This window comes from Manacus candei, unplaced genomic scaffold, assembly GCF_025592945.1.
Source record: "Manacus candei isolate 608988 ecotype Guabito, Panama unplaced genomic scaffold, ASM2559294v1 h1tg000036l, whole genome shotgun sequence".
NCBI classification, from domain to species: domain Eukaryota; kingdom Metazoa; phylum Chordata; class Aves; order Passeriformes; family Pipridae; genus Manacus; species Manacus candei.
Window position 1 is genome coordinate 366,635 of NW_026138084.1, and position 21,266 is coordinate 387,900.

General features: G+C 61.3%; 3 protein-coding genes across 13 annotated transcripts in view; 2 read left to right on the top strand and 1 right to left on the bottom strand.

Moving 5' to 3' along the window:
* Nucleotides 1-4,715, bottom strand: part of RBM6 (RNA binding motif protein 6) — a 57,322-nt gene extending 52,607 nt beyond the window's left edge. Inside the window, exons 1-2 of one of the 3 annotated variants that reach the window (XM_051793400.1) lie at nucleotides 4,622-4,715; nucleotides 129-238 (exon numbers count right to left, since the gene is read on the bottom strand). In XM_051793400.1, the coding sequence (XP_051649360.1) occupies nucleotides 129-172 (44 nt within the window). In that variant the 5' untranslated portion in view covers nucleotides 173-238; nucleotides 4,622-4,715. Of the gene's footprint in view, nucleotides 1-128; nucleotides 242-4,621 lie in introns of those variants that run through there. The other 2 variants (XM_051793402.1, XM_051793403.1) reach the window with 2 other exon arrangements.
* Nucleotides 4,716-4,848: 133 nt separating this feature from the next.
* MON1A (MON1 homolog A, secretory trafficking associated) lies at nucleotides 4,849-9,899 on the top strand. 2 transcript variants are annotated; one of them, XM_051793405.1, is made up of 6 exons: nucleotides 4,849-5,012; nucleotides 6,114-6,255; nucleotides 6,496-6,963; nucleotides 7,148-7,913; nucleotides 8,009-8,156; nucleotides 8,593-9,899. In XM_051793405.1, exons 2-6 carry the CDS (start codon nucleotides 6,129-6,131, stop codon nucleotides 8,731-8,733), a joined length of 1,650 nt encoding a protein of 549 aa, XP_051649365.1. In that variant the 5' UTR covers nucleotides 4,849-5,012; nucleotides 6,114-6,128; the 3' UTR covers nucleotides 8,734-9,899. The 2 variants fall into 2 exon arrangements, with proteins under 2 accessions (XP_051649365.1, XP_051649366.1); XM_051793406.1 differs by lacking the exon at nucleotides 4,849-5,012 and adding an exon at nucleotides 5,874-5,892.
* Nucleotides 9,900-11,154: 1,255 nt separating this feature from the next.
* Nucleotides 11,155-19,379, top strand: MST1R (macrophage stimulating 1 receptor). 8 transcript variants are annotated; one of them, XM_051793135.1, is made up of 21 exons: nucleotides 11,155-11,283; nucleotides 11,700-13,007; nucleotides 14,200-14,388; nucleotides 14,468-14,593; nucleotides 14,669-14,839; nucleotides 15,033-15,202; nucleotides 15,292-15,469; nucleotides 15,570-15,715; nucleotides 15,832-15,990; nucleotides 16,127-16,280; nucleotides 16,387-16,611; nucleotides 16,693-16,839; nucleotides 16,914-17,073; nucleotides 17,157-17,249; nucleotides 17,333-17,560; nucleotides 17,641-17,721; nucleotides 17,795-17,976; nucleotides 18,050-18,159; nucleotides 18,255-18,420; nucleotides 18,494-18,630; nucleotides 18,709-19,379. In XM_051793135.1, the coding sequence occupies exons 2-21, from the start codon at nucleotides 11,787-11,789 to the stop codon at nucleotides 18,974-18,976; spliced, it is 4,311 nt and encodes a 1,436-aa protein (XP_051649095.1). In that variant the 5' UTR covers nucleotides 11,155-11,283; nucleotides 11,700-11,786; the 3' UTR covers nucleotides 18,977-19,379. The 8 variants fall into 8 exon arrangements, 7 of the variants coding, with proteins under 7 accessions (XP_051649095.1, XP_051649096.1, XP_051649094.1 ...); XM_051793136.1 differs by having other exon boundaries at nucleotides 16,187-16,280; XR_007905472.1 differs by lacking the exon at nucleotides 18,709-19,379 and having other exon boundaries at nucleotides 17,869-17,976.
* The last annotated feature ends 1,887 nt before the right edge of the window (nucleotides 19,380-21,266 follow it).

The window sequence follows — 21,266 nt, forward strand, 5'->3', positions numbered from 1 at the left end:
GTTGTTTGGCAATCACACCTAGCTTCACACAGACCTCACAACTTCTACCAAAATAGTAAACAGAGAGTTCCCATGGCTTATTGTATTTAAGCATGTTGCTGAAACAAACTGTACATTCAAGTGCTTACCGAAAAGACCCCGTTCTGTTGCCTTGTCGATGGTCTCCCCACATTTTGATCTTGTCTGGTAGGTTTCCAGAAATGGTTAATTCACTCTAGAAACACCCAGACGCCACAACCTGTTGAATAAACAACACGACAATAAGCTACAAGGCAAAGAACACATATCACGTGAGAAAAAACACTGCTGGTTAGAAGGGGTGTGTGTAACATCTGATCAGGATCCACAGATACACAAGACCACACTTAGGCATGAATGAATTCAAGTGTCACGTTTCTCCACGTTCAAATTTGCAAGCGTCAAACAACTCCTGAAATCAAACTGTCAATATGGTGGGCAAACAATTTGATATCTGCTTTGATTAACATTGAGCTTTCCAACATACTGTGCTGTCTGACACTATTTGGGGTGCAGATAGAAATGTGAGAACGCCAACCATCTACAAACAACAAGGACCGCAGCCGAACAACAGTTTGCAATTAATGTTTAATCCAAACTATTTCTGCCAAAAGCTCTTTGCTGTTCAAGGAAATGATCGCTACTACTGGTCTGCCATGGGGACCCTGCCCTCAGAAGTCTGTAGATAACAGAGAAGGCTTTGCCAATAAATCATGACAGGCACTGCTCTCCAACGCTGCCCTCATCGAGCTGAGTGACGCAAATAACACTTGCCTCAACAGAAATCTAAAATTTCATCCACTTCCTCCCACCAGCGGAGAAGGTGAGGATTTCCTGGCGATAACCAAAGCCAGGACTTGAAATAGGAAGTACTTCCGTCTTTCCAAAAAAAAAAAAAAAACCAAAAGAGAAAAAAAAAAGAAAAAAAAGAGCCACAGCAGAGCATGGAGCAAACTGAGGGAAAAGGTAACCTGACAGCCTCAAACCTGCTCTGGCCCATCCAGCTGTGGCGGTGCAGGAGGGTTGCCTGCCATGCCACCAGACCAAGGCTGGGAGAACTGGGGCTCCAAGGCAGGATTATTTAACTCCAGTGGTTCAGGGCACAGAGGACAGCAGGGACAGTCACCAGCAGGCCTGGCTAGAGCAGCTCACACAGAAGAAAAGCACACAAACATCCTGTTTATTCTCACTTCCAAAGGTCAGCGCTGCCATACGGGAGGCAGGTCGGCAGAGCAGGTTATGACAGACCTCACAGCAGGGAGTGATCCCAGACAGGGAGCTGGCAGCCTGTGCCAAGGAGCTGAGGGAGCTGCCCCACCAAGAGGGAATATCCACTCCTGCCGGGGTCCATCACCTGCCACAGAAGACTCATGTGGGAGCCAGGGATGGCAGAGCCTGGCAAGCCTCAGGAACCAAGGGCGTGGAGGTTGAGGAAGGCAACCTGTGCAACCACTGCAGATCCATCCCCCCCAGCACCATTTCCAAAGGAACAGGTTCATTCAGGTGGCCACTAAAGCCTGAGAGCACTGGTCTGCTCATGTTTTACATGGCTCTCCATGCAATAGCAACCTCCTTGGTCCCAAGGATTTCTTCCATAAGTTCTATCCTATTTTCTTACTTGGAAGTGAATGTAAAAGAACCAAGATCACACCGTTCACGGCAAGGACAGGTGAAGGGAGATGGTTATGGCAGTCACCACTACAGCTGGCTGCCACCAGGCAGTCCTTTCATCTGTGAACTTTTGCAGCCCGCAGACCTGGCGTTTCTTGTTCTTCCCTTCTGGGTTTCCTCCCCCACTCCAGTTCTCATTAAGTCAACAACCTCACTGATGCTTAAAAAAACAAAAATAAAATCCCTTGCCAGCTGGGAACTGTTTAGACATAATATTGAAATTATCAGACAGGAGGAAAAAAAAATATCACTGGACAGATATCAGGCCTGGCACAGATCCACTGAGCCATTCAGCAACCTCCACGGGTGTGAGGTCATGGTTCAATAACACAGGCAGCCACACTGGCTCTGACTGGCTCCCTGCTCAGCCTGATCTGCTCCCCCCGCTCTGCCTTTGGCAATGCACAGGGTGTAAGTTCTTGCCAGCTTGTGCTTTTCTGGGTCTGCACCACAGATGACCCTTGGAAGAGAGTTATATTTAACCCGGGTCACTTCAGTGATACGCTTTACCATACAGCCCCACAAACCAAGGTGACAGCAAGCTGCAGGACAGGGACAGAAGGGCCTTAGCCTGGCTTCCACCGATGCCAAGATCTCCTGAAGGTGGGCCCTGCTACAACTGCTCCAAAAAAAGCACACTGTGATGAGACACCGTGAGGATTCACCCTTCTGCCACAGGCAGGTAAGTGCCAGCTCAGCTCCCACCTCCCAGCTCGCAGGGAGATGCTGGGAGACAGGTCAGTGTGAGTGAGGCTGTTTCCAAGGACATCCCAACAGAGCCCGGGGCTGGGGCCAGGACAAGAGCAAAGCACAGAAAATATCCACCCCTGTGCACAGGGAACTGTGCATCCATTAGTTCTGTCATACTTTGGTCACAACCAATTGTCTGAGGGATGGCAAGGGAGTTTCACACAGTGACACAGCCTGATCCAGTCACGGGAAGAGCCCAGACTGACAGCTCTTTAGGACAATAATGAGCTGTTACAATTACACAGAACTGTTCAGGAGGGCAGATATTCATCATCTTTCCCTCCTCCTATCCCAGCTGGCTCTACTCCCTGCTGGCAAAGCCTTGGCTGCACTGAAGATATAGAAGGCACAACTAAAGGAGGGGAAGTTTTTTTGTGGTTTTAGTTCCTCCAACAACTGGTGGTTCTGCAACTCCCCCAGGAGAGTCAAGTGGAGCTCCGGATGCTCCCTGGCAATCACACCCAAGGACTTCCCCAGGACCATGCCCCTGCCCTCCCCAGCACACCCCCAGACAGCTCTGGGAACATTCCTCATTCCGCTTCCCAAACTACATGTGCCAAGCCTTACAGCGAACTCTTGGATCTCTGATTCCAATTTACATACTGCCATGGGAAAATAATGGCATTGTACATAGGAATTGTGCAGTTGAGCCAGACTAAGCAACTTGTCTTCCTCAGGACTAATTACAAACTTCTGGCATGGGGCAGAGCATGAAATGCCAGCACAGCCCTTAAGCATCTCCTCACCAACTTATACCCAACTTCACACCTTATTTTCCATATATGGGGGGATGAGGGTGGTAACTGGTGATGGATTGGGCAAAGTGAGGTTTCAAAGCGCTGCTAATTTCAGAAAAACACTCTGATATTCACAGCTTCTCTCCAAACAGATTTTGCCAAGAGGAAATCCAACACAGGAGAACAGAGGAAGCAATTTGCTGTGGAACAACCTTCTGCATCCAGTAAAGTTTTTGTGAGGCTGAAGAAAGGAAAAGGCCTCTGTGAAATTCAAGTACTGCAGAAGGTACAAACGAAAACATTTCCCTTGGGAGGGAACTGCAAGAAACTAAGACAGCCAATTATATCTAATGTTAAAGTTGGAGGTCCCTAATTCAGAGGAAGTATTAAAAGCACTTCACTGAAATCTGAAAGTGAAGGGAGAGGGAACCATTCTGGCTCTCATGGGTGTCAGGCTGGAGGATTTTAATGAAAAAAGGGGAAGTGTACGTTTTTGAGCTGTATGATGCTTCTAGAAACATGTATTAGAGACAATTAGGTGAAATTCTAACATACACATGTCCCCATTACTATCCTGACCTTGCATGTCCCAAAGGACTTAGTGAGCACATTTCCAGCTAGGGAGTGCTGGGAGAGTCTCACACCTATCCCTGCTGGGATAGGACAGCAGATTCCACCTCCACCAGCGTTTCCAGAAGTAACGCCACACACCAGCAGCAACACTAGACTCGTGTGGTGCCAAGTGTTTTAAAAGTCAGAGCACGAGAGGTCACTGCCATCACTCCCAGACACCGCTTTACTTACAGCCCAAAATCCCACTTAGCCCATCCCCGGGGATTACATCAGCTAACACACAGCCCCCATCAGCTCCTTCCGCATCCCGGCATGAATCCGGCCCACTTCTGTCCATCCTTTTTACAACCACGAGCGTTCAGAGATGGAAATACAAGTGCCTCGATGCAAAAAAAAAAAAAAAAAAAAAAAAGCCTTAATTCTGATCAGGGCCTCAGAACAACAACGAGATACACAGAAACACCACGACAGCTGACAATGACATAGGCGGCAGGCCCCAACATTTCCACGTGGGATATCCCATGTGAGATCCAGGGGCCGAGCTTCCCAACCCCACAACCCACATCCCACAGGGGCGTGGGGTCCCGATGAGGACACCGAGCCTGCAGCGCCCAGCTGCGCGCCCACAGCGCCAGGAGCTGATGCCCCAGACCCCGCAGCGGGGCCGCCCCCAGCCCCAGCCCATCCCCGCACCGCGGGTGACCCCAAAACAGCCCCCCCGCCATGCTCACGGACTCCAGAGCCTCACCCCCTCTATCCGGGACAAGCGCACCCCAGGAGCCTCTCGGGACCCCCTCGCCCCTCTCACCACGCTAAGTGAGCCCCCCCTTTACTCCGGGCGCCCCTTTTATCCCCCGGGAGCCCCCTCTCACCTCCTGCTCCCGCTCCGCCGCTCCCGCCGCGCACAGGCCCCGGCGCCGCCACGGCGAGAGCCCGGAACTTCCGGACCCCCTCCCGGAGCGCGGGGTTAGAGGGGGATGTTGGGAATTGTAGTCCCTGCCGCCCCGTCCCGGCCTCCCAATCTCGGTCGCGGCTGCGGGGCGCGCGGACTACAACTCCCACAATCCCGCTCGGCGCGCACCGCCTACAAGTCCCATGATGCCGCGCGGCGGGTCGCCGCGATGGTCGGGGTGTCGCCGCGGTCGGGGCCGGGACAGGGGGTAGGGCGGGAGGCGACCGCCCGCCGCCGGCTCCGAGCCCTCCTCCGGCCCGCTTAGGCCGTGCCCGGGGGGCTGCGGGGCGGCCCTGGGAGGAGCCGCGGAGGTGGGTCCCCGCGCGTTGTCCTTTGCGAGGGGTCCCGGGCCTGGGTCGTGTCGGGGCTGTGGGAGCGGTGACACCTCAGCGCTGGGGGGTGAAGGGTCACGGTGGGTCCGTGCTGGGCCGAGGGAGGGTCCTGGGGTGAGCCTCGCCCTCGGAACGGTCAGCAGGGTGTTGGGGAGAGGTGAGGACGGGCCCCTGATGTGCTCCCCAGAATCCTCCAGGGCTGTCACAGGCTCCCCCAGGGCAGGACGGAGCTCTGACCAGCTCCCCAGCACCCTCCAGAGCTGTCACAGGGCTTTGGGGAAAGGGTCCGGCTCCCCTAGTTGAGGACGGGGCCATAATCTGCTCTAGGGCTATCACAGGATTTTGGGGGAGCTCGAGCTCCCTCGGGTGCAGCGTTACCTGATGCTGGGTGTGGGAGCAGGAGGTGTCCTGGAGCACAGGGCAGAGCCGGCGCTCCATGAACTTCCCCCCCAGCCAGTTTCGGAGGCACAGGCTCCCAGCCAGCCTGCCTGCCTCCTGTTGCTTTCAATTGTGCTCGCTTTTGGGCCGGTTTTCCCCCGGGGAAGGAAGGAAGGAGCTGGGCTGGAGGCACAGCCGGCTCTGCCCGGGAGAGCTGGGGCTGTAGAGGACACCCGGCTCTCGGTGACGCCATCGGTGCCGGCTCAGCAGGAGTGTCACCAGCCTGGTCCCATCGCAGCCACCTAATCCAGGCCAAGAAGGGTCATAAAACCCGCCCTGTGCAAACATGAGGCCTCTGGGATCGCGGGTGTGCGGGACTTGCCCCATCCAGGACTGTGTCCCTTCCCCCTCGCTGCCGGGACCGGCACGGGGAGGCTGAGCGGCTTTCACGGGGGAAATTGGGGCCAAGCCTGGATGAAAGGTGCCAGGGCCAGGGGACTGGAAAGAGCTGGGGCTGCGTGAGAGAGGAAATCCTGCTGGATTAGAGCAGCTTTCCTGACGTCTCACCGGGGCTCGGTGCTGCCTGCTGAGCCAGCAGGATCAGGCCGCGGGTGCTGCCATGGTCCTTCTGGACAGCAGAGTATTTCAGGACCCGCTGTGAGGGTGAGAGGACACAGAGGTGACACTGTGGGTCACATACAGGTCCTGCCCCGAGGAATGGCTGCAGATGTCCACAAGAAGAAGAGCTGGGAAGTGCCCAATGGGTCCCTGGCACCAGGAGATGGGCAGCACACGGAGCGGTCCGAGAGCCCCACGCCGGGGCTGGCGCAGGGCACGGAGCCAGGTATGGGGCACAGCTCAACCCGGGGGAAGAGAAGGGGGGGAAAAGCAGGTCCTCATGCGGGCTGGGCCCTCTGCAGCCCCTCAGGCAGGAGGAAACAGGCCCACTGGCAACTCCGCACGAGCAGGACCCACACCCCAGGGTGCTGCGGGATGGGGAGAGGAGGCAGGTCCTTGTTGTTTTTGCATCCTCTGCCCAGCGTGGGGGACACATGGACAGATGCTGCATGGCCCGTTATTCCAGGGGCGGGCCAGGAGGGAGCCATGTTTGTGCACACCCGCTCCTACGAGGACCTGACGAGCCCCGAGGACGGGGCGGCCGTGGCGCGGAGCCCGGAGGAGCGGCGAGGGGAGCCGGGGGAGCAGAGCAGCATGGAGCAGATCAGCAAGGACTTCAGCGAGCTGAGCACGCAGCTCACAGGCATGGCCCTCGACCTGGAGGAGGAGATGAGGCCGGGCAAGGAGGGGAAGCTGGAGCAGTCCCCGCAGACCCCCCGCCGTGACTCGGTGCTGTCGGGGAAGGAGGAGGAGGACGTGACCATGGACGCCTGGCGCATGCACCGCAAGCACGTCTTCGTGCTGAGCGAGGCAGGCAAGCCCGTGTATTCCCGCTACGGCTCTGAGGAGGCCCTGTCCAGCACCATGGGCGTCATGATGGCCCTGGTGTCCTTCCTGGAGGCTGAGAAAAATGCCATCCGGTCCATCCATGCAGGTACAGCCCTTGGGGGGGGGGAATGAGATGGGGGGTTCACGACCTGCGTATCTGTGCACCTGCTGCCCTGGGCCACGTTAGCTGTCCCCAGGGGCACATTGGTGCTGGGGGGAGAGCTGTAGCCCTGGGAAGCCAGGCTTACAGGTCTGTCCCTGCCCACCCCCGGGGACTCGCTCCCAAGCAGATGGCTACAAGGTGGTGTTCGTGCGGAGGAGCCCGCTGGTGCTGGTGGCAGTGGCACGCACCCGGCAGTCGGAGCAGGAGATCGCCCACGAGCTGCTCTACATCTACTATCAGATCCTGAGCCTGCTCACCTGGACCCAGCTGAACCACATCTTCCAGCAGAAGCAGAACTATGACCTGCGCCGGCTCCTGGCCGGCTCCGAGCGCATCACCGACAACCTGCTGGACCTCATGGCCCACGACCCCAGCTTCCTGATGGGCGCCGTGCGCTGCCTGCCCCTGGCTGCCAGTGTCCGGGATGCTGTCAGCAGCAGCCTGCAGCAGGCCAAGGCCAAGAGCCTGGTCTTCTCCATTCTCCTCTCTGGGAACCAGCTGGTGTCTCTCGTGAGGAAGAAAGATCAGTTCCTCCACCCCATTGACCTCCACTTGCTCTTCAACCTCATCAGCTCTTCTTCCTCCTTTCGGGAGGGTGAAGCCTGGACTCCTATTTGCCTCCCCAAGTTCAACTCCAGTGGCTTCTTCCATGCCCACATCTCCTACCTGGAGCAGGAGATGGACCTGTGCCTGCTGCTGGTCTCCACAGACCGCGAGGACTTCTTCACCGTGTCCGACTGCAAGCGGCGCTTCCAGGAGCGGCTGCGGCGGCGGGGGGTGCACCACGCCCTGCAGGAGGCCCTGCGCACCCCCTTCTACAGCGTCGCCCAGGTGGGCATCCCCGACCTCCGGCACTTCATCTACAAGTCCAAGAGCTCTGGGCTCTTCACCAGGTGAGGCCCTGGGGAACCATCAGGCCAAGGCTGTGGCGTATGGAATGGGCCAAGCCTCTTCTCCGGGGGGCTAACGGGGTGCCGTGTTCCTGCAGCCCCGAGATTGAGGCTCCCTACGTGCAGGAGGAGGAGAAGGAGAGGCTCTTGGGGCTCTACCAGTACCTGCACAGCCGGGCCCACAACTCTTCACGGCCCCTGAAGAACATCTACTTCACGGGCCCCCGAGAGAACCTCCTGGCGTGGGTAAGGCTGTCAGTGGCTTTTGGTGAGCCTGTCTTTCCTGGTCTTGTGTGGCAGGAAAAGGGGGTGGTGGCAGGACACAGCACCAGCTCCATGGTCCCCAGGGAGGCCTCCAGCCTGTTTAGGGGTGAGCTTGCCCCAGTGTGAGGGAGGGACGGGCAGGGGTAGCAGCAGGAGCTGGTGAATTTCGGCACCAAGGGCTGTGCTATGTGCTGTCATGAACTCAGTGCTGTGGAGAAAACCCACTCTGGGTGCAAACTCCGGGGTTTGGTCCTCCCACTTCTGAGCAAACCAGATGCCACCCATTTAGGGTACCACCTCATGTCCCTGCACTGGAACTCCTGTGCCTATTCCCAGTAGCCCATGGTGGGAAGATGCAATGCCAGCTCCAAGTGGTGCACAGTCCTGTTCCCAGCATGTATCCCATTCCTTCTCCCAGGTAACCAACGCCTTTGAGCTCTATGTATGCTACAGTCCCCTGGGGACCAAGGCCGGTGCCATCAGTGCTGTCAACAAGCTCATGAAGTGGATCCGCAAGGAGGAAGACCGACTCTTCATCCTCACACCCCAGACATACTGATGGGCATCACCCTGGGCGTGCTGCCAGCTGGGAGAGAGCCCCCGCTGTGCTGGGGAGCCCATTCCCAGGGATTCCCAGGCCATGTGTCTGGGGGAGAGGGCATGGTGGGATCCCAGAGCACAGAGAAACCCCCCTGTGGGACTGTCCAACCCGAATGTTAGAGAGATGGGGTGCACGGGGGAAGGGAAAGGGGTGAGCAGGACTTTCTCAGCTGCAGGCAGTGCCCCAGCTGGGGGGCTGCCCTTCCTCTGTGGTCCCCCGGCTCTGTCCCTGGAGTGGGGCTGCTTGGTACCCTGGGTTGCTGGAGGGGAGCAGAGGAGCAGAGCCCCCAGGTCCTGCTGCCTGTGCCTGCCATCTCCTCTGGCATCCTGTGGCTGTGCCAAGGGTGAGGGTCCCCAGGGGAGAGGTGGGAACCCCAGTGCTGCTGTGCCCGCAGATGGTGGGTGACACTACCCAGGCAGGGGACAGGGCTGGTCTGGGGCACACACTGCTCTTCCTGCCCTGGGGGAGCTGGACCTCCCAAGTGCCAGGGAGTCCCTGGCAGTCCCACTGCAGGTTTGCCCCTTTGGCATCTGTATGAGCCCTGACCCTTCCCACTGTGGCTGTGAAAAGGATGTCCCTGGGGATGCTGGCAGGCAGGGTGGGTCAGCCTGCCTCAGCTGGGACAGCAGGGTCCTGCCCACCTCCCCATGAGGACACAGAGGAGCTCCAGAGAGATCTGGGGTGCCAAGGTGTCCATCAGGGTGTTTGTGGGCTCATGGTGCTGGCTCTGGGTAGTGAACCCTAAATGGGCAGCTCACGCACAGCCCCTGGGAGACCCCGCCGGCACAGGGCCCTGGTGCCCCCCAGCCCAAGGAGGGTCTTCCCCTTGGCACAGGAGCACCTGCCCCAAACCCAGCCCCTTGAGCCAGTTATGCTGAGCTTGCTGCACAGGGGCCACCTACTCCCCAGACATCCCCAGGCACTGGTGTGGGGCTGAGCATCTGTGAACTCCATGTTTTGGGGCTGTCTGGGTAGTGCTGGGGCAGGTGTTTGAGGATGGCACTCTGACAGCAAAGGAGCTGAGAAGGACCCGGCAGGGCTAGCACAGGGATCTGCTCCTGTGTTTATCCTCCTGCCAGAGTGTAATCGCTTGTCTTTGCTCATAAACATTATATGGACCCTAAGTCAAGACTTGTCGCATTCGTTTTTGTCTGCTCGAGTGGGGGGATGACCAAGCTGAGGGGGAAGTTTGGTCCAAGATTGGATACTGTTCAGTCCAGCCCTGGGGACCCGCTGGGAGCCAGGAAAGCTGGCCGGGAGCGGCGTGAGGCCGCCGGGGCTGTGCTGGCAGGAGGCGGCGCTGGCTGGAGACTGGGAGCGGCGAAATCCCCGGGCTGAGCTGGCCGGGGCCAGCTCATGTCGAAACCGAGCCGAGAGGCGCAGCCGGAGGAAGGAGCTGTTGAGTAAGGCCCGGGGCCAACGGAACTGCCGGGCCTTGCACAACGCGGGGCGGGAGCCTGGGAGGGCCGGGGCCGGCCAGGTGGCAGGGACAGGAGGGCTCATTTTCGGAGTGTTCAGGACCAAAGTCCCCGGCTGCGTGAGGCAGCGCCCTGCTCAGCTGAAGGAGAAGTCCATGTGCAAAGGGATCCGCAGCCCCAGGGTCCGAGGGCAGCAGGGCACTTGGAGGGCAAATCCACGTATGGACCGGGATATAAAGCATCTTCCTGCATCCCTGGAAGTGTAGTGCTGGCACTTCCTGCCACCGCGGGGAGGAAAGGGACATGAGAAAGAGAGTGGGCACAACAGAATTAACCCCCACGGCTGCCCTCGCAAAACTTTGGCTGCCTCAGCCCTGCTCTTGTTCCCCGGCTTGGAACCCTGGTTCTGAGCCTGCCACACCCCGCAAAGGCTGCCCCGTTCGCCTGGAAGTGAGCAGCAAACGCGGTGCTAGAGCGGGAGCTTTGGGGAAGCGACAAGTTCGATTCCATGTGTCAGGGTGTAGACCGTCCCTATGGCAAGGGAGCTGGAATCTGTGGGCGAGGGTACCAACATGCCGAGGGTACCAACCCCACCCGTGCCCCGGGATGCCGGCAGCCGCCTCCCAGCCATCCGACGGCCACCCCGACCTGCGGTGGGCACCCCAGGCGCCGCGCCAGCCCTGCCCCCTGTCCCGGTCAAGGGCCTCTGCTCCCATCCGTGTCGCTCTCTGGCACCGTGCCCACCCATGTCTGTCCCCCCGAGGTGCTCAGCGGGCACCCCGAGCTGCGTGTTCCCGAGCACCCCCGTCCCCCGGGCTGCCCGTGGCTGTGCCGGCCCTCGGGGAGCCCCCGGCGGGGCGGGGGCAGGACCCGCCCGCCCCGTTCCGCTCTGTGCCGTCCCGCCTCGCCCCGCCCCGTCCCACCTCGCCTGCTCCATCCCGGCCCCGCTCCGCTCCGCCCGCCCTGCCCTGGCACGGCACGGCACGGCAGCGCCCAGGTGAGCCCCACGCCGCCTGGCACCTCGGGATCGGACCGCACCGCACGGACGTGGGGGGGGGGGCAGACGGACCTAACGAGGACTCCGGACCCGGTGAGTCGCGGCGGGGCCGGGGGTGGAGACCGGGAGTACGTCGGGGTCCCTGTCTCGGGAGGCTGGCGGGGGCCTTGTCCCAGTCCCGCGGGGATCCCCGGTTCCCGTCGCTGTCCTGGGGGCCTGGCAGGGTACCCATCCCAGTTCCTGGGAGGGGTCATTGCAGGGCAGGGGTGCCCCAGGATGACAGGCGGGGTCTGGAGGTGGCAGAAGGCAGGATTTGTCCCCATGCCACAGGAAGCTTGGCTTCACCTGTCGATCATGATATTTGGGAAGAGGTTTGGTGTGGCCAGTCCTCTCCTGGCAGCACCCCTCATCATCTGGCCCCTGGGGACACCAGCACACCCAGCTGTGGCAGTGCCCAGGGTCCTTGCCTTAAAGCAGTGGGTAAAACCCTTCCTCCTTTATTTTGGCAGATGTGATGGTGGCCCATCCTCTGTGTGTTCCGACCCCACTGGGTGCTGAGCACCATCAATAACCTCACAGCGGTGGCACTGCACAGCATGGGCCTGTTGTGCCTCGTGTGCCTCTGGCTGGTGCTCGCCCTGGTCCCGCTGGGCGCCGGTGCCTGGCAGTGCCCCTACATCCCATTCAGCTCCACCAGGAACTTCTCTGTCCCCTACACGCTGCCTGGCCTCGACGCTGGCAGCCCCATCCAGAACGTTGCTGTCTTTGCTGACTCTGATGGTACGGTCGCCGTCTTTGTGGCCGTCCGTAACCGCATCCTGCTGGCCAGTGCGGAGATGCAACTCCTCTCCGTCCTTGTCACCGGCCCGGTGGGCAGCGCCAAGTGTGAGATCTGTCGCCTGTGCCCAGCCACCACAGATGGCCCTGAGGACACGGACAATGTCCTGCTGCTGCTGGACCCACTGGAGCCGTGGCTGTACAGCTGTGGCACAGCACGGCATGGGCTGTGCTACCAGCACCAGCTGGAGGTGCGGGATGGTAAGGTGGCCATCACAGCCACACACTGCCTGTACTCGGCCACGGGCAACAGCCCCACATTGTGCCCCGACTGCGTGGCCAGCCCCCTGGGGACCAGTGCTACCGTGGTGGCCACCTCCTATGCCTCTTTCTTCTACCTCGGCTCCACCATCAACAGCAGCGTGGCAGCCCAGTACAGCCCACAGTCGGTGTCCGTCCGCAGACTGAAGGGCACCTTGGACGGCTTTTCGGGTGATTTCCAGTGGCTGACGGTGCTGCCGCGATACCGCGACAACTACACCATCCACTATGTGCACTCCTTTGCCGACGGGGACCACGTCTACTTCCTGATGGTGCAGCTGGAGCGGCCGGGCTCGACTGTGTACCACACACGCCTGGCACGGCTCAGCACCCACGAGCGTGACCTCCGTCGCTACCGCGAGCTCGTCCTCGACTGCCGCTTCGAGTCCAAGCGCCGGCGCCGGCGGCGCAGCGGCGAGGAGGATGCTGAGCGGGATGTTGCCTACAACGTGCTGCAGGCAGCCCACACTGCCCGCCCTGGTGCCCACTTGGCCCGTGACCTCGGCATCAACGACACCGACACGGTGCTCTTCGGTGCCTTCGCCGAGAGCCAGCCGGAGAGCCTGGTGCCACGGGAGAACTCAGCTGTCTGTGCCTTCCCAATCCGCCTCCTCAACCAGGCCATGGAGGAGGGCATGGAGAAGTGCTGTGGCATCGGACACCAGCCACTGCTGCGGGGGCTCAGCTTCTTCCAGCCAGTGGAGTACTGCCCACACAACGTGAGTGCTCTGCCCTGCGCCACGTCCGGCCTGAGGGGCCTGGGGGTCGTCTGGGACATGGGGAGATGGGGACAGCATGCTGGGAAGCGCTGGTAGAGCAGGGTGGATGGTGGGGTGGGGTAGGGCAGGGGGAGAGCAGCATCACCCAGCTGTGAGTCAGCCCAGCAGCCACCCACCACCTATTGCAGGGGCCTTTGTGCTCCAGCAGGCCTGGCCGCACCGAGGAGGAGACGGGGTGCTGGTGGGGATCTGGTTGAACTCCCCACCTCACAAACACATCTCAGCACATGGGCGCACTGCTACATGCCCTGCACTGGGCTAACAGTCCCTCTCCTGGTGTGGCCTCCCCACAAGCACCGACTCCAGCCCTCGTGGTGACTGTCCCTGGATCCCAGCCAACCTCTCCAGCTTGTTTATGTGGAGGACGGACAGGGAAGCTGCGGGGCCTCGGTGGTCCCCAGAGTGGACGCGTGAGGTGCTGTGAGGTGCTGGCTACTCCTGTCTTGTCCCCCGGGCTCAGCCACCGCCTTCTCTGGGCAAATAAACCACAGGCGGAAGTGCAATTAGTCACCGGGGTTCCTCGTCTGCCGCAGCCGCAGGGCAGGAACACCGTGTCCCAGGTACAAGCCCCGGCATGGCCAGGACACAAATGGGTGGGCGCCCCAGCAGGGCCCCCTCGTCCCAGCACGTGATGTGAGTTTTGGTGTTCTCAGCCAGGCACGGGGCAAGGTGCAGCCAAATCCCCTCCTCTTCCCACACGGAGCAGACAGCTCACTGCCGCTGACTCACTCTGCAGCAGGGCGAGCCCAGGGGGGACCCCAACCCCGTTTATCAGAGGTGTCCAGTGGGGACACCGTGGCTCCTGGTGTCCTCCTTCAACCCCACACCCCCCCCAAGCTCCAGGGGCCAGGGAGGGCTGGGGTTGGGGTGTGCATCCCATAATGCCGGCACCCGATAACCACATCCAGATGGAGTGGGAGGGGAGGACAGGATCTGACGCCACACGAGGGTTGCAGGAGTGGCTGCGGATGTGTTTTTTTCCCCAAAGTTTTCCCAGCCTGGAGGGGAACTTGAGCAGTTTGGTGCTGCCCCAAAATGTCTCACAGCTGGAGCTGGTACCCACCTATGAGAGTGTGGGGAAGTCGGGTTACCAGGGCCAGTTTCAAGGCACCCACCCTGTGCTTGGCTGTAGGTGAACCTCTCAGCTCCGGTGATAAACACCAGCTGCTGGGACCAGCCCACCCTCGTTCCCGCTGCCTCCCACAAGGTGGACCTGTTCAACGGGCACCTGGCCCATGTCCTCCTCACCTCCATCTTTGTCACCACCCTGGGGAATGTCACTGTGGCCCACCTGGGCACAGCAGAGGGACGCATCTTCCAGGTGAGATGAGGAGCTGGGTGGGGTGGGGGTCCCAGTGAGCTGTGGGGTGCACTCAGCCCCACATTCTGCCCCACTGCAGATAGTGCTCCAGCGCTCCAGCTCCTACCTCCTGACCATGGCCAACTTCTCCCTGGGGGAGCCAGGGCCGGTGCAGGGTGCCATGGGGTCACAGAGCCACTCGCTGTTCTTCGCTGCGGGCACCAAGGTGAGTGAGGGGCTGGGGGAATAGGGCAGGCACTGAGCCCCACATGCCCCCCTCACTTCCACTCTCCATCCCCAGGTGTGGCGCCTGAATGTCACCGGCCCCGGCTGCCGCCACTTCTCCACGTGCCAGCGCTGCCTGCGTGCCGAGCGCTTCATGGGCTGTGGCTGGTGTGGGGATGGGTGCACGCGCCGCCACGAGTGTGCCGGCCCCTGGGTCCAGGACAGCTGCCCACCCGTCCTCACTGACGTAGGTCTGCTCCGCCGTCCCCCTGCTGCCCACAGCTCCCACGCGCTCGGATGGGGAGGGAGGTGGCAAATGGGGTGGTGTGTGGTGGGACCCCCTCCCCATGATGGGTGTTGTGTCCCTCAGGGAAGGGGCTTTCTGGACCTGCAACCATCACTGGTCAGGGCTCTCAGTGTCATGGGTGCTTCTCCCACAGTTCCACCCCCGGAGCGCCCCGCTGCGGGGTCGGACACGGGTCACTCTCTGCGGCATGACCTTCCGCTCCCACTCGGACCCCGACCCCAGCCGCAGCCCCCCCGCTGCCTACCGGGTGACAGTGGGACAGCGAGGCTGCACCGTGCTGCCACAGGAGATCAAGAGCTACAGGTGTGTGCCGGTGCTGGGAGGGAACAGTGGCAGAGAGGGTTTGGGGGCTGCTCCCTGGCCTGGGCCTGAACCCCAACCCTGTCCTGCAGACCCCTGCCCACCTCCCGCCGCAGGGAGTTTGTGGACGTGCTGGTGTGTGAGCTGGAGCCCGGGGGGCTGGCAGCAGCGAGGGGCCCAGCCAACGTGGTGCTCACTGTGGAGGAGCCCGCCAGACCCTCTGGCTTCCATGTCCAAGGCTCCTCTGCCCTTGGTGGCTTCATCTTCGTGGTATGGTCCTGCACTGGCAGTCACCCCAGCTGCCCCCTGGCAGGGTTTGAGGGGTTTGGATCACCCTGCCACCCATTCCACTTACCCCATCTCTGCTCAGGAGCCACGCGTCAGAGCCCTGCACCCCCCGTTTGGCCCCCAGGGGGGTGGCACCCACCTCTCACTCCATGGCGCCCACCTCTCCTCAGGGAGCAGCTGGAGGGTGATGGTCAATGGCTCTGAGTGTGCCCTGGCCGGGCAGCCCAGGTATGCCCCTGCCCTGCCCCCACCAGCAAGCACAGTGGGGTCCCTGGCATGGGAACCAGCACAGGGAACCCCTGCAGTCCTGCTGTCCCCCCCAACCATGGTTGCTGCATCCCCAGTGACAACGGGACAATTCAATGCACGGCTCCTGCTGCCAGTGGCCTGGGTGCAGCCTGGGTGGCCCTGTGGATCGATGGGGAGGTGTTCCCAGCCCCGCTGCCATTCCAGTACCGCCCTGACCCCTCTGTGTTGGCTATCATCCCCAACTGCAGCTATGAGTAAGTCCAAGGGCTCCCTTCCCTTGGGTGGGGGGACATTCCTGGCTTCCCACTGTGCTGGCTGGCCTGGATGAGCTGCTGGGGATCGCATGCACCCCAGGCACCACACACACCTTGGGGACCACGTGCACCCCAGGGACCACATGCACCCTGGGGATGATATACACCCTGGGGCCCTGATACCTGCCCGTCGTAGGGGCTCGATGCTCACCATCATCGGCACCCACCTGGACTCTGTGTATCGCGCCAAGATCCGCTTTGAAGCCAGAGGTGTGATTACCAAAGCCACAGTAAGCACCTGGGTGGGAGGCCATCACCCCCTAACCCTGCCCTGCCCACCCCAGTCCCCTGGTGGGCATCATTCTGTGCCAGTGCCCAGCATCCCCCTGCCTGCAGGAGTGTGAGGACCCGCTGGCACCAGAGCGGCTGCTGTGCCGCAGTCCAGCCTTCCCCTTCAAGAGCAAGGTCGATGTGCTGGGGAACCTGAGCGTGCTGCTGGACGGCGCTGACGGCCACTGGCTCTTCCACCTCCACTACCACTCCCAGCCCAAGATCTTCCCCTTGAAGCAGGAGGGCGGGCGCTTCCGCCTCAAGCCTGGCGATGATGAGATCGAGGTGCACGTACGTGGGGGCAGTGGGGTGAGCCAGGGCAGGGGGTCCTACCGCCAGGACCCCCAGGCTTAGGGCTCTGTGTCTGGGCAGCAAGCAGGCCTGAACGCCTTGGCCACCTGCATGAACATCACCATGACAGTGGGGGGCCGGGACTGCCACCCCAACGTCCTGAACAACGAGGTGACGTGCCGCCTGCCCCGGGAGCTGCACCTGCCCCCCGCTGGGGCCCCCGTGGAGGTAGGCACCCCCTAGATGGGCAACCACCCCCCCACATCCCCCATCCCATCCCTGCTGAGCCCGTGCTCCTCCAGATCTGTGTGAATGGTGCCTGCGAGGCGCTGGGCTGGGTGCTGTCCCCCCCCACCTCGCTGGATCTGGCTGCCAGCCTGGCCCTGGGCATTGGCATCACCTTCATGGTCTGCTGCATCCTGGCTGCCATGCTGCTCCGTTGGTGCTGGAGGAAGAGGCGAGGTGAGTGCCGTGCTCGCTGGGCACACTGATACCTCCCAGCCCCCCACCACACTGCCCCCCACCCACCCCACTGCTGCCCACAGGGACGGAGAACCTGGAGCTGCTGGTGCAGCCTGGCCGCAGCGACCCCCCTGTCACCACCCAGCGCCCCGGCGTCGACTACAGGGAGGTGCTGGGTAAGTGGGTGTCGCAGGTGGATGGTGGGGTGATGGGTGCTGGGTGCTGCCAGCCCTCACCCTGCCTCTGCCTGTCCTGGCAGTGCTGAACACAGCAGGCTCTCCCAGCCCCGTGGGGACCCGCATACGAATCACCAGTGCCAGTGCTGGTGCTGGTGCCAGTGCAGCAGGTGGTGGATCCCCCATGCCCCTGCTCAGAGCCACATCCTGCTGCTTGGAGGACCTGCGGCCGGAGCTGTTGGAGGAGGTGAAGGACATTCTCATTCCCGAGGAGCGGCTTGTCACCCATCGCCACCGGGTCATCGGCAAAGGTGACTCTGCAGCCCGATTTGGCCGTGGCATCACCTGCTGGCTCTGTGCGGTGCCAGCTTTGTGCCACCTGTCCCTGCAGGGCACTTCGGCAGCGTCTACCATGGCACCTACTCAGACCCACTGCTGGGAGACCTCCACTGCGCCGTCAAGTCCCTGCACCGTGAGTAGCGCCCACTCCCATGCGCGGTCCCGCGGCACGGCAGCGGAGCGCTCCACAGCTCAGCTCTCGGCAGGCATCACGGACCTGGAGGAGGTAGAGGAGTTCCTGCGCGAGGGCATCCTCATGAAGAGCTTCCACCACCCTCAGGTGCTCTCGCTGCTGGGGGTGTGCCTGCCCCGCCATGGGCTGCCTCTCGTCGTCCTGCCCTACATGCGCCACGGGGACCTGCGCCAGTTCATCCGCGCCAAGGAGAGGGTAGGGGGGTACCCCAGGGGGCAGAGGGTGGTGGGGAGCCAAGGTTGCCCTGCTCACCCCTCCCATCTCACAGAGCACCACAATGAAGGAGCTCATAGGCTTCGGGCTGCAGGTAGCCCTGGGCATGGAGTACCTGGCCCAGAAGAAGTTTGTGCATCGGGACCTGGCAGCCAGGAACTGCATGTGAGTGTGACTGTAACTGCCAGATCCCCACTACGGGGTCACCCCGTGGGTCTGGATGTGCCCAGGGGTCCCCAGCTCAACTCGGTGTCCCCCAGGCTGGACGAGACGCTGACGGTGAAGGTGGCTGACTTTGGGCTGGCACGGGATGTGTTTGGCAAGGAATACTACAGCATCCGGCAGCACCGGCACGCCAAGCTGCCCGTCAAGTGGATGGCACTGGAGAGCCTCCAGACCCAAAAATTCACCACCAAATCAGATGTGGTAGGCACAATGCCTTTCCCTGTCCCCCATCCCCATCCCGCCCGCATCTCAACAGCAGCTCTCTGCTCGGCAGTGGTCCTTTGGCGTGCTCATGTGGGAGCTGCTGACACGAGGGGCATCGCCGTACCCCGAGGTGGACCCCTACGACATGGCCCGCTACCTGCTGCAGGGGAGACGCCTGCCACAGCCCTCCCACTGCCCTGACACGCTGTGAGTGGGGCTGGGGGTGGGCAGGATGGTGAGGGTTGTCCCGGGGGGCTGCCAGCATTGACTGGGGTGTCGGGGCAGGTACCGAGTGATGCTGAGCTGCTGGGCACCAGCGCCCGGGGAGAGACCGTCCTTCACGGGGCTGGTGGGAGAGCTGGAGCATGTCCTGGCCACACTGGAGGGTGAGCACTACGTCAACCTGGCTGTCACCTACACCAGCCTGGATTGGGGCCCCCCCTTTCCTCCTGCCCCACCGGGGCAGCTGCCTGATAGCGAAAATGAGGACCGGGATAATGAGGAGGAGGAGGAAGAGGAGGAAGAAGAGGAGGAGAATGCGTCCATGTGCTGATGGGATGCCCTGCACTGGAGGGACTCCTGGACCCCCAGACACCATGGACACACTCCCCTGAGGAGGGATGCAGCATGCAGCCGGATGCTATGGGGCACCTTCCCTATGGGATGGGTGCTGGGAGGCAGATGGGTGCTGTGGGATGCTCTCCCGTGGCTCACACCCAGACCCTGCTGGGTGCTCCCCACAGTTGGTCCCATGCCATGAGGTGCTGGGGGCCTCAGTCCTGAGCTGGCTGGGTGTGGGGGGACTCAGCCCCACAGTGATGAGGCTGTGCTGTGGGATTTGGGGCTCAGCCCCACAGTAGCAGGTGCCGTGGAGGCCCAAGTGGAGCCCCGCCGGGTGCTGTGGGGTGGCCTGGCCCTCCCAGGGCTCCCATGGCATTTTCAGCCTGTTGGCTGCTCAAATCACTCATTAAAACATAATTATATTTTTTCCCTGGCTGGGGCTGTGTCTTTGAAGGGGCCATGCCCAGGTGGGCAGCACCCTTTTCCCCCTGCCCGGGGACGGGATGGTCCTACCACCAACCTCTGGGGGCACCCACCTCGCAGGGGGTGCAGGTGAGGGTCCACCCACCGTTCCTGTGCCAGCCACGGGAGGGCACCTGCACACCAGTGCTGGCGTGGCCACCCCAACACTGTCTCCCCGTGCCCACCATGCCGGGGCTTCCCTGTGTGCCCTGTGTCCCACCATGGCCCCCTGAGCTTGGGCTGTCTGGGAGGTTTTTCCTAGAAGTCCCCTTCCCAGCCACATTCAGCTCATGGTCAGTGTGGCTGTGGGGTGTGAGGCAGTGTGGGGAGCACTGTGCTCCTGGACATGGGGTGATGATGTCCCTGGGGTGCAACTACCTGGCACATGGGTCACGGTGCCCCTGGGATCACGGTATGATGGATTCCATGGAGCATGGGACTGTAGTGCCCATGGAAACACAACGCTCCTGAGATGATGGGTGCCTGGACATTGGATCAGGGTGTTCTTGGGATCATGGGATTACGGTGTTCCTGGCATTGAGGTGCCCATGGGACCATGGTGGCCAGGACAGGTGATGACAGTGCAGACACAGTGGCACCCAGCCCACCTACTGCTCCCCACCCTGACGGCCTGCACAGGGTCCCCGTGGCACACACTGCTCCGAGTTTGGGGCTGCTGTCTAGTGACCAAGAATCATTACCACCCTCATTTAACAACACCTTTATTGCTTCATCACTGCCCATGCAGGGGATGGTGCAGCTGGTGCTCCAGGGCATGCCCAGGGGCTGTCCAGAGAGGGGGAGAGCAGCTGAACTCCCCGTGGATCACTGCCTGATGAGCTGGCTCTCTCTGCTCCTTTTGCTGGTGGTGGTGACAGACGTCACATCTGTGAGGAGCTCGTCCTCATGAGGAGATCCTCTCTGCCACAGTTTTGGGGCAAATTTCCCCTACAAGAAGACAGTGGAAAAGAGAAGTGGGGCAGTGGTGGACATCACTCCCTTGGGTGCAGGTCCAGAGCTCAAGGCAAGGGGCGAGGGCAGGGTCTAGGGATGGATGGATGGGCAGGGGATGCTGAAACATGCCCAGTCTGTGGCCGTGGGCAGCACCATTCCCACTCCATGGCCAGCCACGCAGGTCCTGCCACCAACACTGGCTGTAAATAAAACCTCCTCGGCTGCTCATTAAGCGGTGCCGGAGCCCGGGGCCGCATCAGCTCCCATCAGCCAAGCTGTCCATCTCTGCTGGTGCCTCGCACCTGCCTGGCTCCGCCGCTGCGCGCCGGAGGGTATTTTTAGTGCAGCTGTGTCCCAGCATCCCACAGTTGGGGCAGCTGCCAGCACCGTGCCTCAGTTTCCCTGCAGTGTGGCTGCACTGCTCCACGGGCCTGGGTTTTGGTGTGACCATGACCCCCAGCGTGGGTGCTGACCTTGCCCATGTGAGGTCAAGCAGTGCCATTCCGGCTCTGCTGCTGAGTTACTGTGGCAATGAGAAGGCCCTGGCACCGCCTGGTTATTAGAGCTGGATCAGAAATGCAGGTGCTGGGCGGTGCTGGCACTGATACTGGGGGATGCTGAGTGCCTGGGGGGCAGCAGGGGCAGCTGGCTAGGGCACTGACAGCTGATGGGACGCAGGAATCCAGGGATGGATAGAAGCATGGATGGATGGGTGGACGGATGGACAGAGAGACAAATGGATGGGTGAGTTGATGGATGGATGGATGGATGGATGGATGGACGGACAAACAGATGGATGAAGGGGCAGGTGAACGGATGGACAGACAGGTGCCCTGGGTGCTGCTCTCCTCAGCACGAAGCATGGT

Bases quoted from the DNA above. Each gene is read 5' to 3' on its own strand.
- MON1A (XM_051793405.1), top strand. From the start codon at position 6,129: ATGGCTGCAGATGTCCACAAGAAGAAGAGCTGGGAAGTGCCCAATGGG. The intron at 7,914-8,008 runs GTGAGGCCCTGG...GTGTTCCTGCAG, and splicing joins AGCTCTGGGCTCTTCACCAG to CCCCGAGATTGAGGCTCCCT. The intron at 8,157-8,592 runs GTAAGGCTGTCA...TCCTTCTCCCAG, and splicing joins GAGAGAACCTCCTGGCGTGG to GTAACCAACGCCTTTGAGCT.
- MST1R (XM_051793129.1), top strand. From the start codon at position 11,787: ATGGGCCTGTTGTGCCTCGTGTGCCTCTGGCTGGTGCTCGCCCTGGTC. The intron at 14,389-14,467 runs GTGAGATGAGGA...GCCCCACTGCAG, and splicing joins CAGAGGGACGCATCTTCCAG to ATAGTGCTCCAGCGCTCCAG. The intron at 16,612-16,692 runs GTACGTGGGGGC...GTGTCTGGGCAG, and splicing joins ATGATGAGATCGAGGTGCAC to CAAGCAGGCCTGAACGCCTT.